The sequence below is a fragment of the Sebastes umbrosus genome, chromosome 4 (genome assembly GCF_015220745.1).
Source record: "Sebastes umbrosus isolate fSebUmb1 chromosome 4, fSebUmb1.pri, whole genome shotgun sequence".
Lineage (NCBI taxonomy): Eukaryota > Metazoa > Chordata > Actinopteri > Perciformes > Sebastidae > Sebastes > Sebastes umbrosus.
In genome coordinates, this window is record NC_051272.1 from 25,526,887 (window position 1) to 25,542,638 (window position 15,752).

Consider the following 15,752-nt stretch of genomic DNA (forward strand, 5'->3'; position numbering starts at 1 on the left):
AACTCCAACTAAATGTATTTATTTGGTCTCATTTATAAAGTACTTATGTATTTTCAATAACACATGCATAAAACTAACTTGTGAATTATCAAATGTATATCTCTTCGACATGTCTGGTTTACCTATTCAAGATACTATAAGGTGAAGTGGAAACGACTGTAAAAATGGTCAGGAGCGTTAATTTACGGATGGCAATAATAATTTTAAATGACCAACGCGTTGTGACTGACGTGGGTCTTCATCGGGGTCATTGTCAGCAGTAGCTTGCACACCTATATTGTGTTACACTAATCAGTAGAGTCGGAGGGTGGTTCTCCATCAATGTGCAAGCCCATTGGTCCAAAAACAAATAACTACTTAAGCCTGGCCGTTAGTTGAGAGCTTGACAAATCAGTTAACAGTATATAGAGTTGACTACTGTTCATATTTTTTCCGAACTAAGGTCCCATAGTGGTCCACCAGAAGGGGCGGGACTTTGCCTCTCTATTGGCTAACACACATTTTTGATAGGATACATTTAAGAATTATGATATATGGAGCATTACGTTTTACAGCTAATAAATATATTTTTCAGTGCTCTCTGATGGAAAAACTATGTGATAGAGACACCTTAAAAACGACCTCACTCATATTTGGCATTTTGTACTGCACTATGTAATCGGCTAACATGTATGCTGACAGTGATATGGCTGTGATAGACTGCTAATATATGGACTGCGGAACAACAGGAAACCTTTGGATTTAGAACTGACTGTTAAGTGGCAAAAAATGAACAGTCAGTGATGTCAGTGTTGGGAATTAGGATGGAGAGAAACAAGATGTCCCAGTACCTGCATCCCCTGAAGGCACTCCTTCATCTGTTCCGTCAAGTCTCCAACACACCAGGCCAGACTCACGTGGAAAGATGGATCCTAGAAAACACACCAGGGGGAACATTATAGAGGTAAGACACGGAGGTGTGTACTACTTCAGATCCTTTTGGACGATTTGTTCATAGTTTTCAGACAAAGCATTGATTTACAATAATACTTTAGTTAGCTTGAATCACAATTAAAATGAAATAGTTGCTAAGACATAAAAGAGCATCCCACAAACACATTTGGATCTTGCAGATTCACCCCATCTACCCAGGTATCAACACCTCAACAACACAAAAAGGTCTAGCTACAATAATATAATCTATTTGTGTGTTAAAATGTGTCGATCAGTCACCTGATAGAAAGTGTCCAGGTGAAACTCTGTCATTGTTCTGTCCACTGCTTGGACCAGGTCCAACAACTGAGCATGCCCAGTACACACTTCCATCCCCAGAAACGTCCTGCAGGGGACAACAGACAGAGACACATACCTACAGTATATGCATACGGCATGGTCGAACCATGAAGAATAGAAGCTCAGGGAATTCAAACAGACACGTTAGGAAATAAACTGTGTATATATAAATTATATTTACAGTGTATATAATCATGAGAAAGAGAGACAATTAAAGGCTGTGACTGTACCTCGTCTTCTCAGCGTTACAATAGACCCTCAGTCTTCCCGCAGAGCACGCAAACCTGGCAACAAGAAACACAGCTAGAATGAAATTTCCACCATAGCCAGTTCCGGGTGTAACTTTCACATATTTTTTCAAATCTATTTTCACTATTCCACCTACAGTGCACGTGATCCTCTAGGATGTTGCTGCAAATGCAGTTTTACTCACCTTGCCGTGAGAGTTATTACAGAGTTTTTTTTATCTATAGTAATACAATGCTTATATGCTCTTCATTGTTTAAACATTTAATTTCCTTTTGTCTTATTATCTTGCCTTGTTTTGTTGTAATACTGTTGTTTGGTTTTTAGTCCTCCCGCACAACCCGTAGTTCTCCACCAACACGCTTGTGAAACTGCGGTAACGTGAGCCGCAGAATGCAAAACCGTGGTACCGCCAGCCGCCGTCTGACTTCTGTTGCTCCTAAATTAGTGTCACTATGGTAAGGATGACCTCTGAGAGAGGCATGGTTTTGCACTCGGCGGCTCACGTTACCGCAGTCTTGGAAAGGGAGGAGCGAGCGGAGGGGTACTCAGTTGGTTGCAATGTGCAACCACACCACTAGATGCCACCAAATCCTACACACCGTACCTTTAAGTATTTTATTTTTTTGATCATTGGTGCAATTCAATTACTTGTCCAACAAATTACTCCCTTTACATACTGTATATGCTTTGCAAACTTAATGGCAAACACCTAAAGTATTAAGCAGAAAAGAAGAACAAATCAAATTTAAAAGTTTTCCTCTTGTTATGGGTATTTGAGCGAACCTTTTGCGGAGCACCAGTCCTGCCCTGAGGCTCCGGGTGAAGGGTTGGATCCAGTGGTGTCTGAGCACCACCGTCTGAGACACGCTGAGGTGGAACTCCTCCTGCGGGGTCAAAATCGCACCGTGGGCCCCGGCTAATGAGAGCAACTCCTCCAACAACTCCCCGAACTCCTCCTCAGGATGGTCTGATGTGCATAGTAGAGAGAGAGAGAGAGAGAGAGAGAGAGAGAGAGAGAGAGAGAGAGAGAGAGAGAGAGAGAGACAGAGAGAGAGAGAGAGAGAGAGAGAGATCAGGGGAAACATGCACACAGGAATCCAAATTAGGTTCAAGATATGATAATTGATCGATCAATCATGAGCAGTACAGTGTGTTGGTCTTACACGGGAAATAAACATAGGTGGCCCAGTTGCCTCTCTCATGTTTGAAGGAGCGAACGCGTCCATCATGAAGAGAGCTGTCTTCAGTCTCTGAGCTCACTTCATCTGGAAACATGTCCAACAGGCAACCAGGAAGAGGCAGCCTAACGGAAACACAGCACCATGAGACCTTAAAAAACACTTTCAATAGGCTCATCATCCAGGGGTTGGTCATGACCACAAACTGAATAACATTATACGATTTATTAGCTCAATAACTACTCTTGGTCATACGTTACAATTTGAGAAATGGTGTTTTCTGTCTCATCCTCTTTCTCAGGGCCGTAGAGAGTTCTCCAGGGATGACATATTTTTGTTGGCCAACCAGGAGGTTAGCATCGCTCTGGGTTCCCTCGACAAAAAGCCAGTAGGATTTTCCCGTTTGGTTTTGGATTATTGAAGAAAATAAACTCTGTAAAAGTTTATGATACTTACACGTTATGTTCAGCAAGATAATCTTCACAATTTAACACCACTTTTATGATTTTTGAAGTGTGGATGTAATCAGCAGACGCAAAAACTACACGCAAGTATACACAACGAGGCTATAAAGACAGACGAGTTGGTATGATGACATCTTGTAGTCTCATTTAGCCACAAGACACAGAAAGGCTTCAAAATTAGCGAGTGGAGTATTAAATGATGTATTTTATGTTTGTGAACAAAACATTAAAATCTCTTAATCTTGTGTTAACCACAGACCTTATTTCAAGCATCTAACTAATAACCCATTTAAAAAAAAACATTGAATTGGTTATCGCCTCCCGACTGCGCCCGCAGGGAGACACCGGAGTTTTGGTCGGAGACGATAACGTTTCTCGCTGCGGAGCCCCGTCACTTCACAAGACACGGGAACCCTCTGCTGGTCTGGAGGAGCTGCAGCATTTATTTCTGCACAAACGTCCACCGTACATTCACTAGATATTCTCAGAGCTAAACTAACTAACTCTTCTGCAGTGTGTAATGTGCGCGCATGCACGTGAGGTGGAGCGAAATAGCGAGAATGCGCGCACTGTGTGAGTGAAGGCAAGCAGGCAGAGGAGCAGAGACCAAACGGTCTAGAGCCGGCCCTGCTCTTTCTCTACACAGACAGGAAGTCACCACGCACCGAGCTTTAGGAGCCTGCTCCTCCATGCTGCGTTTCTTCCTCGCTGGGCTGCCATGGTTAACATCCTCTTCCTCTTCACACTTCCGAGAGGAACTCTTGTTTCCATCAGTCCCCGCTGCAGCCTCACTCTCCTCCTCCTCCGAGCTGCTGTATCCGACCAGCATCCTGTCCCCTACCAGCACATAACGATGCGTGTGAATGTGCTGAAAGTCTGAGAGGAATTAACATGCATATTAAAGTTACACTCTAGGTAACATAAACGTGTTTGCTCCACACAATCCTGCTCTTCCGGTGTAAACAACCTGGTGTACTGGTAATGTATGTACCAGTGAAACACAGCCCCACCTCAACATCAGTTCCCCTTCTTCTTCTTCTTCTTCTTCTTCTTCTTCTTCTTTGAGGTTTGGTGCATTACCACCACCAGCTGGTCTGGAGGGTGGATCAGTCTGGATAATTAAAAAAAAAGAAAAAAGAAAACTCATATTTTTCTAATCATATTAATTTGTCTAAGATCCTGAAATAATGTTCTGTAAACCTCATTTAGTGAGTTCTTTTGTAGAATATCTATTAAATCAAAGTGTACTTTAATCTCTTTGAGGCCTTGACTCAAATCTTTCTTCCTCATATCTCTCACAATGCAATATGACATGCTCCACCGTTTCCTCTTGTCCACAATGATTACATTTACCTGTGTCATGTTTACCTATTTTAAATAGTGTGCTGTTTAGTCCAGTGTGTCCAAATCTAAGTCTTGATATGATTATCTCATCTCTCCTGTTCCCTCCCACTTTCCTTTGAACTCTGTAAAACCACGGTCCTTTCCTCTCTTCCTCCCATTGCTTCTGCCACCTTTCCCTCAGTCTCTGTTTAATAATTGCTATTCATTTCTGTTTTGCTGAAGCTAACTGTCAAATCAATGTCGTTATTTTTTTGTAGCCTACTTTGCAGTCTTATCTACCATTTCATTTCCTCTGACCCCTATGTGTGCTGGTATCCATAAAGAATATTACTGAAAGCCACATCATTTGAATTCTGTATAGTGTTTGTTGTATTTCAATCAAACTGTCTGGTCTGCTGTCTGAATGACTGTACTGTAAATGAACTAGTGATGAACTTGAGTCTGAGTAAATGATTGCTCTCAATGGTCTGGCCTCCTCTATCTTCTGCACTGCTAACAGTATTGAAAGCATTTCTCCTGTGTAAACTGATAAATCATCACTAACCCTTTTCCCTACTTGGATTTGAAACTCTGGTACAATAAATGCAACTCCTATTTTACTAACTAAACTCATCAGTTCCCCTTTCAGATGTTTGCCACAATATGTGTAAAGTGAGGAATTTGTCTATATAGGTATTTTTGTGTACTGCTCGGCCTTAAAGATTTCCTTAAATTTGTCAAAAATACATATATATGTTATGACAGCATTTAAAAGAGTTGACAGGCTCAGCTGAAACTGAATGATGTCATAATTGTTTAATGATAGTTTAAACTAACACATTATACTCTTTAGAAAAACAGGAATAGATGTGTTGAAAAATGTTTGCTGAAGTGTTACATTAAAACCATCATACATGGTTCCGGGTGTGTGTGTGCGTGTGTGTGTCAATTAAAAAAAAAATAATAAAGTAAAAAATAAAATAAAGTAAAAAACAAAGTAAAATATAAAGTAAAAAATAAAATAAAGTAAAAAATAAAATAACGTAAAAAACAAAATAAAAAATAAAGTAAAAAATAAAATAAAGTAAAAAACAAAGTAAAAAATAAAATAAAGTAAAAAACAAAGTAAAATATAAAGTAAAAAATAAAATAAAGTAAAAAATAAAGTAAAAAATAAAATAAAGTAAAAAATAAAGTAAAAAATAAAATAAAGTAAAATATAAAGTAAAAAATAAAATAAAGTAAAAAATAAAATAAAAAATAAAATAAAGTAAAAAATAAAATAAAAAATAAAATAAAGTAAATAAAATAAAGTAAAAAATAAAATAAAGTACAAAAAATAAGTAAAAAATAAAATTACAAAATACAATAAAGTAAAACATAAAGCAAAAAATAAAATAAAGTAAAAAATAAAGTATAAAAATAAATTAAAACCATCACACACGGTTCCGGGGGTGTGTGTGTGTGTGTGTGTGTGTGTGTGTGTGTGTGTGTGTGTGTGTGTGTGTGTGTGTGTGCGCGTGTTGTTTTATTCATGTTCCCGGTCGCGGGCAGTGTGCTCAGAAGCTAGCCGACAGCTAGCTGCTAGCATCTTATAACAACATGCAACATGTTTCTGCTCCTCGAGGTTAAAGCTCTAGCAGACACATAAACACCACACGGTTTATGGGGCGAATAGAGAAACCGCGGGAGGATTTTCAACCATTTTAATGAACATTTGTCGGCCCCCGGAGCCTCAGCAGCTCGAACAAGAAGAGCGCCTCCGACCAGACACCGCCGGGCTGCGGATGTTGTTTGGAGGGAGCAGCTAGCAGCTAGCAGCTAAGCAGAGGAAAGACACACTCAGCAGGCTCGTCTGGACTCTCCAGGTGAGTACACGCGGAGTTTCTCACCTGTGTTTACCTGCACCGCTCACTAACAAAGCTGTCGCTGCAGCGGCTACTACCAGGCTGTTATCATTAGCTAGCTAGCTCTGTGGCTGCGTTAGCATGAAGCTAAGCTAAGCTAGGCTAAGCTAGGCTAGGCTATCCTGATTACACTGATCTTTGCATGGAGAGGAGAAAAACGGTATGATGCGCAGACGCTGTCTTACACATTTAACCGCGAATCGTTGAGCATTTTGATTTCTGCATAGACAAGAGGTGCAACTACATAACCAGTATAATAAATAGATTTAAATATACGACTTTAATGTGTCCAAGTGTGCATGTTAATGAATGATGCCTTGCTATGCTGCACATCTTCAGGTTGTTTATGATTACATTACATTACATTGGGGATGATGTCTTCCACATTGTTTAAAACCACGAATCGTTGAGCATTTTGATTTCTGCATAAATGTAATTTATGCAGGAATATATATGTATATATATATACACATTATATATTATACATTCTGTCCAAGTGTGTGTATGTTAATGAATGATCACTGTCCCCACGGTGCACATCTTCAGGTTGTTTATGATTACATTGCATTGGGGATGCAGTAACGTCAACATATCATTGTAAGGATGTTTTACATGACATGCATAAGACATAATGCATAAGTACTGATGTAAACATGCTGTGATCAGTGCAACTCTTCTGTCAAGAGATGCTCAATGGATCTGCTGTGATGTGTTGGTAGAGAGGCTGCCTGTACAGTCTGGCACCTGCTGTTGTAAACCTAATATTGCAACAACCCCTCACAGCATAACTAATCCACATGTTTTAATGTTTCTTGTTTCTGCTGAGTCTGACAAATCATAACTGGCTGCTAAAGCTGATGTGGCACAATTACAAAAGTAACTTTACACATTTTTTTTGAGCATTTTGATTTCTGCACAGACAAGAGGTGCAACAATTAATTTAAATATACGACTTAATGTATTGTGTCCAAGTGTGCATGTCAATGAATGATCACTTGCTGTGGTGCACATATTCAGGTTTAATGATTTCATTACATTGCATTGGGGATGCAGTAACGTCAACATATAATTGTAGGGATGTTTTTACATGACTTTATATGCATTATGGATGATGCATAAGACTGATGTAAACACGCTGTGATCTAGTGTAACTCTTCTGTCAAGAGTTGCTCAATGAGCAGATGGGATGAATCTGCTGTGATGTGTTGGTAGAGAGGCTGCCTGTACAGTCTGGCACCTGCTGTTGTAAACCTAATATTGCAACAACCCTCACAGCAAAACTAATCCACAAGTTGTAATGCCTCTTGTTTCTGCTGAGTCTGGTAAATCATAACTGGCTGCTAAAGCTGATGTAGCAAAATTGTAAACTTTCTAAATTTTTTGCAGAAAATAAAAGCAAAGAAATGGTCATATCCAGTAAACATTACATTCATGCCAACTCTGCCAATAACTTTTTTTATAGACTGCACATATGTACATATTACATTTATTTATCGCACATACTATATTTATTTAATGCCGGACTGTACACACTATGTTCACCCATTCACTCTGTATCTTTTATATCTCTATTATTGTTTTTATAATTTTTGTATACCTTTACCTCTCCTGTGTTTCACTCTGTTTGCTGATGTTGCTGCTTTGACACCTGAATTTCCCTCCAGGGATAAATAAAGGTTCATCTTATATTTTCTTAACTCCTAACAATCATGGGGGCACCCTGTTGAAAAGGTTAGCTGTTTTAAATACTTAGGAACTTATATGGATAGCCACCTTAATTTTTATAGATAACACTGAATGTGTTTTTTAAAAAGCTACTCAGGAAGTTTAATGGCATCACTGGGGGGAAAAAATCAATAATAACCTTCCAGCATATTGTAATTATAGAAAACTAGACTTCTGCACCTCCTCATGGCTCTGTTTTCAGGATTTAAAAAATCTAGCCCGTGACGGGAAACTTTGGCCAATCACAGGTCATTTCAGAGAGAGAGCGTTCCTATTGGCTGTTCATTCAACGGAGGCAGCTGTCAGTCACTCGCAAACTCCGATCAAACGGTCAAACTAGGCAGCGCTGATCAAATATTAATCAATATTCTGTTACTGTAATGCCTATTTCTCTCCTCAAATGTTTTCAGAAACATCTTGTAGTGTACTATTTAGTTGTAAAATGAGAAAGTTTGCTCCGGCTGGTGGGCGGTGCTTGGTATTTCCTCGGAGTTCGCGAGTGATTGACAGCTGCTCAGAGACGGCAAGGCTCCAGCTCGGCTCTGATTGGTTGTTTTCCTCCGGTCTGTGAAATCTTGCAGATGCCAATACGAGCACCGGAGGACACAGAGGCACATGATTCTTTTCAGATTACCTGTCTCATGCACTACTGTCAGGATATAGTGACCGATTCATAAAAATAAATAGTTTTTAAACATATTTGCTTTACGGAACTATATTGGATTGCATATGATTGAACTCCAAGCTCCTCCATGTTTTTTTGTTTTTACTGTTTCTTACTATTATCTTATTTGTAACTTATGTTGATTGTGGTGAAGCCAAAGACAGTTTTACACATTATGGACAATAAAATTTGTAACTAGCTAACTAAAGCATTTTGCTACACAAATATTCTCTTGTACTGGGTGCACCGTCTGTTGGATCAGTGGATGTTGGAGATGCAACATAATGCTACACTGTTGTTATTGAGGAACCCCTTTCTGCCCGTTGATATTTTGACTCACCTCGATTCTCTTTTCCATACAGATACCACTTGAAGGCCACAAATGAAGTGAACGTAGGGGATTTTCTTCCATCTCTTCACACAAGTCTGATCTCCACACAGCTACTTTCCTCTGCGCTATATCCTCCGTCTCAGCCCCTTCACCAGTTCTTCAGTGCCACTTGCTGAAATGGAGTGAGTTTTTTTTTCTCTGAAGCCTTCAGCCCATTATTTAAAGCTGGAGTAGGCAGATTGGAGCAAATATGATTAAAAACAATTTATTTTTATGATCAGTCACTATATCCTGACAGTAGTGCATTAGACAAGTAATGTGAAAAAAAATCATGTGGCTCTGTGTCCTCCGGTGCTCCTAATGGCATCTGCAAGATTTCACAGACCAGAGGAAAACAACCAATCATAGCCGAGCTGGAGCCTTACCGTCTCTGAGCAGATGTCAATGACTCGCAAACTCCGATCAAACGGTCAAACTAGGCAGCACTGATCAAATATGAATCAATATTCTGTTACTGTAATGCCTATTTCTTGCATAAAATGTTTTCAGAAACATCTTGTAACAGTAACAGAATATTGATTAATATTTGATCAGCACTGCCTAGTTTGACCGTTTGATCGGAGTTTGCGAGTGATTGACAGTTGCCTTCATTGAATGAACAGCCAATAGGAACGCTCTCTCTCTGATATGACCTGTGATTGGCTAAATTGTTCCGTCACAGGCTAGATTTTCTAAAGCCTGAAAATAGAGCCAAGAGGAGATGCAGAAGTCTAGTTTTCTTTTAGAACGCTTGAATTACAATATGCTGAAAGGTTATTATAACATTTTTGCCCAATGATGCCAAACATATTCTGCCTACTGCCACTTTAACTATGTTCCAATCTCTCTTTCTTACTGCAGTTGGGCCACACCAGCTGCAAAACTGAATCCCTACACCCGAGCACGCATGTCAGAGGCCTGGCAGCAGCATGCTCCACCTCCAGTCGTCCACACCATCCCTCCAGGAGCTGAGAATGCGTTGGGCTGTGCGGTGTATGGCATTGTGCTGCAGCCAGATGCTACGTCCTTGCAGCAGCAACCGCATGGACAGCACAGCCAACACAGCCAGCAGCACGGAGGCGGGCAACACAGTCAGCAGCAGCACGCCGCCCAGGCCCCTCAGACCTCCCTACAGGTAGTGGCAGAAGGAGGACACAAGTGTGCGGCCTGTGGACACGATATCTCCCACTTGGCCAACCCACACGAGCACCAGTGCATGGTGAATCAGGACAGGTCGTTCCAGTGCACTCAGTGCATGAAGATTTTCCACCAGGCGACAGACTTGCTAGAACACCAGTGCGTTCAGGTGGAGCAGAAGCCGTTTGTGTGCGGGGTTTGTAAGATGGGGTTCTCTCTGCTCACCTCTTTAGCCCAGCATCACACATCCCATAACAGCACCAACCCAATGAAGTGTTCAATATGTGAGAAGACCTACCGACCCGGTTCTTCTGGCAACGTCACACCCACCTCAAATACTCCCCAGCAGCCCAGCAGTGACGGGGCATCAGCGAGCAGCAGCTCATCCATCCTACCTTTTCCTTCAGCCCGAGACCGGCCGTACAAATGCTCCGTTTGCCAGAAGGGCTTCAAACACCTGTCAGAACTCACGCGACACGAGAGGGTGCACACGGGAGAGAAGCCCTTCAAATGTGACACATGTGACAAGTCCTTCAGCCAGTCGTCACATCTACAGCACCACCAGCGGACACACAGCAGCGAACGGCCATTCAAGTGCGCCGTTTGTGAAAAGAGTTTCAAGCACCGCTCCCACCTCGTGCGCCACATGTACGTGCACTCTGGCGAGCACTTGTTCAAATGCAACTTGTGCGAGCTGCACTTCAAGGAGTCGTCGGAGCTCCTTCACCACCCCTGCCACCCGCAGGGCTCCCGCCCGTTCCGCTGCGCCACATGCGGTAAGGGTTTCAAGCGGCCGTCTGACCTTCGGCAACATGAGCGCACACACTCGGAGGAGCGTCCGTTCCACTGTGACGAGTGTCAGATGAGCTTCAAGCAGCAGTACGCACTGGTGCGCCACCGACGCACGCACAAAGACCCTTCTGACCGGCCGTTCAAATGCAATCTGTGCGACAAGGGCTTCATGCAGCCGTCTCACCTCCTCTACCACCAGCACGTCCACGGTATGGACAACCTGTTCAAGTGCGCCTCATGCCAGAAGGAGTTCAGCCAGTCAGGAGAGCTGCTCAGACACAAGTGCGGCGAGTCGTCCAACAGCTCGCCCGACAAGCCGTACAAGTGCGACGTTTGCGGCAAGGGCTACAAGAAGAGTTCCACATTACAGCGTCATCAAAACTCTCACTGCCAAGAGAAGCCCCTCAAGTGCTCACTCTGTGACCGCCGCTTCCTGTCCTCTTCGGAATTCGTCCAGCACCGCTGCGACCCGTCGCGGGAAAAGCCGCTGAAGTGCCCTGACTGTGAGAAACGTTTCAAATACTCCTCGGACCTGAACCGACACCGGCGTGTGCACACGGGGGAGAAACCGTACAAATGTGGCCACTGCAACAAAGGCTTCAAACAGCGTGAGCACCTGACCAAACACCAGAGCACACACTCCAGAGAGGGCCAGTTCAAGTGTGTTTGGTGTGGCGAGCGCTTCAGTGACTTGGGCTCTTTGCAGGATCACACGGTGCAGCACACAGCCGATGGTGGGGGTTACCCAGTTCCCCAGTGCATATAAAGACTTATTCCCTTGAACAGACAGTCCCCCTAAACTCCTGTCCTCTTGTCCATCCCTTGCAGGCTGTTTATTCAGCCTAACTATCTCCACATTTGCAGGACAGTCCAGGCTATTCTTATTATTGCATTCAATTTCACCAGTGATACATCAAGTTTTCGTTGCTTTACTAACCCGCCCAAAGCCTTTTAGTACTGTGACCCCGTCATTCCATAATATCCTGAGCTTTTCTCTTCCTGCACTTTCCTTCTTGTTCCACCTCTTTTTCTTCTTATACCTATCCTCTCCCCTTTTCCTCAGCCCCACGATCAGACAGTTGATAGCAATGAAGAGGCCACAACCACTTAAACTACCATAAGTCATACTTAAGGCCCAGACACACCAACCTGACATTAAAGAACTAGCGGCGACGAAGGCCACCAGTTGTTTGGCCTCACTTCGCCTTTGCCTTGGCCAAAAAGTTAAACTCGAACACACTGCAAAGACTACAGCTAACGGCAAACTACCACGTACGTTCTGCGCCTGCGTGAGAGGAAATAGGTTTCTCCGAGGACGGCAGATATAGAAGCTGTTATGATACGTACAAGAAACAAAGCAGCGTTTGCCGACCATTTTCACACCACTCTCACTCACCACTTAGCTTCATTCCAGATAGCCATGTCGTTGTGAAAATATCCGTGTATTGGAATGATCAGATGAGATGAAGATGAAAAATGAGAAGAGCCCTCTGTGTTTTTCCACTTGATTTGACCCGTTGTCTTGCTTTCCTCATTTTCGTTTCTCTACTCGTGCACTGATTTGTTTAATTTGAACACCCAATCAGAGTGATTTCTCTCATCGGCGAGCACCCCCCCCTTCTCATCCTTCCTCTCATCTTTGCATTCTTTTGCTTCCCTCCTCTTCCCGTCCTGTTGCTGTTTAGTATCAGAGGACTAGGAGGTTTGACCATGAACCCCTAAGACACATGTTCTCACATTCATTTGTCTTCGGTCAGGTGTAAGATGACCTTTGGTTTTCACCTCCACACAGTAATGCAGAAGCAGTGTATTGGCTCTTTTGGCCCCGACTCCCAGCGTCCACATCCATTTGGGTTTAAAAGTATTATTTATGAAGTAGCCAGTGATCTATCACCTATGTGAAGGGAAACAGTTTGGGGGGAGTTTGGGGACGTATTGTCCTATAGTGAAATAATTCCGATGTACCAAAACACCAGTATGAAGCAGCACCTGATCCCAAAGGTGTGACTAACCAACCAGCTGAAGTCTACCATCAATAAAAACCCTGATGATTGATACCATTCTCACCCTTCAGTACAGACAAATATAGAAATATATTATATTTCACACTAATATAATGGTCATATTCCTGCAGTGCTGCAGACTTCTTTGTACTGAAAATGTCCAAGTTTGAACATGACTTCCTCTCTCAGCCTGTACATACTATGGATGTGTGAGTGTACTTAGCCAGATGAGTTGGAAATGTCTTTCTTAAAACCAATATGTAAGAACTGTTTTTGTATTCTTGCTACTTTTTACCACGTGAAATGTTTTAACAAATGCTCTTTTGTTCTTTTTGTAGTCCATGTAGTGATTGTATCGGTATGTTGCAGGGGATCTCGAAGAGCACCCTGCGTGTGTGTGTGAGTCTGAGTGTGTGAATGTAAACAGTATTCTGTCAAACAGGGAAATTCAGACTGTAGAGAATTGTATTAGAAATGTTTCAGCAGACCTGCGCCTTTTTTTTTTTTTTTTTTTTTTAAAGTTACTAACCTTACTGGTCTGTCCGAGCTGTTTTTGCAGGATGAACCTGCACTTTGTGTTCAATATTTCCCATGTTTTTAGAGAAATATTAACCATGTTTTTCCTGTTACATGTTGAGCCGGATGCTGTGTCTGTCAGAGTGGGTTTCTACCAGAGTGAATGACACCTTCCTCTACGTTGAATGCTATGAGATTCTAGTTGCGCTTTAGAAGCCCCGACGAACAAGTTGGTTTACATGTCAGCTGTGATCATGGTTCCTTTTCCTGTTCCCTCTCTCGCTGTTGATTCATGGTTTGAGTGCAGTATTGAATACAAACGGAGGAGGCCAAGGAGACTGAAGTTTTTTTATTCTGGCTTTGAATTCTTTTCTTTTGGATTTAGCCTTAAAACGAGGCCACAGTGCCTCTTCCTCCTCTTCTGCTTTCTGTCTCTGTTCTTCATCATCATCATCATCATCATCATCATCATCATGCGAGGTCAGATGGTTGGTCAGCCATCATATTTTTATTTTCTGAATCTGGCATTATAAGACTGCGAGCAAGTACTGTATGTTTTTTTTAATGGTTTCACGTTTGTTTATATTATTTTTTAAAAAATGTTTAAATTGATATGGAAATCGATATTCCTAGATGGAGAGACCAGGGCCTTGGGGTAGGTTTTGGATAAAAATGGCTTTATTTTTTTAACACGTCAGTCAGATTCATACTCCGTTTTCACAATGTAGAATTGTTTCTAAAGCCAAATCACAGAAGAAGCGATCTCTACACACAGAACTCTGTAGAGTGGTGGTGTAAAAGTTGAATAATACAACACAAACACATCAGGAATCAATGAGGGTGGGTTCATGTTTGAAGAAGTGCTCAAGGACTTTGACTTTTTAATTGGTGCTGACACATCATCAGGTGTGCATAATAAAAAAATAGTCACTCCAGGTGCAGGACAAGGACCCCGCTGTATAGCGCAGACAGTACACTCGACCGTAAGAGATTTCCCCTGGAAATAAGAACCTTTTGAGGAACTCTTTGCGTTTTGACCGCGGGGACCAAGGTCTAAATTAAGTTCCGGGGACATTTTACCCCCAAAAAAGGCCCTGGTCGGGGGTTAGCACTTTCTGAAAGTACCAGAACTTTCGGGGTGGAGTTTGCGGGGATGACCATCGCTGATTGGTGAAACACACATTTTTTTCCAGCGTGTATTTCAGATGAAACAGGCAGACACACTGAGCTGAGTGTGTTTACCACTGTGACCACCAGCAGTCCTCGTCTCATGTCATCTTGTTTTTTCATACATCAGCGGACTAACTTGCCTAACCTTCGCAGGTCTTTAGACCGCGGCGGAAACGCAGACAACAGTATGCTGAAGGAACTTTCAAGTTCCTTGAAAAGTAGTTCCGGGGACTAAAAGTCACAGCAACTTTTGGTGGAAACCCAGCTTTAATGTGTAATAATAATAGTACAACTGTACGTTTAAAGCCTAAGAATAATTCCAGCCCAGCAGCACTGGTTTAGCTGTTTGGACTGTCTGGTAGTGCATTTGTCCTGTGTGTTATAGAGCGCTGTTCAGGTAGGTGAAACATTAACGGACAGTGAGGATTTGACTGCAAAGTGAAAGGGAGAACTACACTTACATCTTGAGTAATTAACTCCATCCCACATCCAACATGCAGTCAGGGAAAGGGGAGGAAAATCTCCTGTATAAGCACAAATTAAATAAATCCACCCCTCTGCATTTTAACTGGTGGTTTCAATGGGAAAAAAGTCAGTTCAGGCACCAGTTTAGCCCCCCTCCCCACCAACCACCATCTCTTTCCTTTCAGTTTCAGTAAATGAACCCGTCAGACCCTGGTGTCTCTTGCTCTCTGCATGCTTGCTGTGTTAGTTCCTGTGTTCTGTCCTTGGGAACTGGTGCTCACCCCCTCCTCCTCCTCACTGCACTGTTCCCTCCTATAGTTTTTGTTTTTTTTCAAATTGTACTGTAGTTTATGTGAATGATGTTGAAAAAAAAGAAAAGAAATAAACTTTGTGGCGACGTGTACATTCATGCTAAGATTATCTGTATGTATGTAGCATTCAATTACACACAGCACTAACAAATAAAACTTTTTTCATTTATAAACTTACAGGAGTCAAGAGATTATTTATTATTCTT

At 42.1% G+C, this 15,752-nt stretch overlaps 2 protein-coding genes across 3 annotated transcripts in view; one reads left to right on the forward strand and one right to left on the reverse strand.

Annotated features, from left to right (window-relative positions):
* The window catches only part of usb1 (U6 snRNA biogenesis 1), a 28,134-nt gene that overhangs the window by 853 nt on the left and 11,529 nt on the right, over window positions 1-15,752 (reverse strand). The window contains exons 2-8 of the mRNA XM_037767916.1: window positions 11,154-11,163; window positions 3,829-4,098; window positions 2,685-2,824; window positions 2,305-2,488; window positions 1,503-1,556; window positions 1,213-1,318; window positions 831-911 (exon numbers count right to left, since the gene is read on the reverse strand). Of these exons, the coding sequence (XP_037623844.1) occupies window positions 831-911; window positions 1,213-1,318; window positions 1,503-1,556; window positions 2,305-2,488; window positions 2,685-2,824; window positions 3,829-3,992 (729 nt within the window). The 5' untranslated portion in view covers window positions 3,993-4,098; window positions 11,154-11,163. The remainder of the gene's footprint in view (window positions 1-830; window positions 912-1,212; window positions 1,319-1,502; window positions 1,557-2,304; window positions 2,489-2,684; window positions 2,825-3,828; window positions 4,099-11,153; window positions 11,164-15,752) is intronic.
* On the forward strand, window positions 5,979-15,723 carry znf319b (zinc finger protein 319b). 2 transcript variants are annotated; one of them, XM_037767884.1, is made up of 3 exons: window positions 5,982-6,354; window positions 9,145-9,295; window positions 10,014-15,723. In XM_037767884.1, the coding sequence occupies exons 2-3, from the start codon at window positions 9,291-9,293 to the stop codon at window positions 11,845-11,847; spliced, it is 1,839 nt and encodes a 612-aa protein (XP_037623812.1). In that variant the 5' UTR covers window positions 5,982-6,354; window positions 9,145-9,290; the 3' UTR covers window positions 11,848-15,723. The 2 variants fall into 2 exon arrangements, with proteins under 2 accessions (XP_037623813.1, XP_037623812.1); XM_037767885.1 differs by lacking the exon at window positions 9,145-9,295 and having other exon boundaries at window positions 5,979-6,354.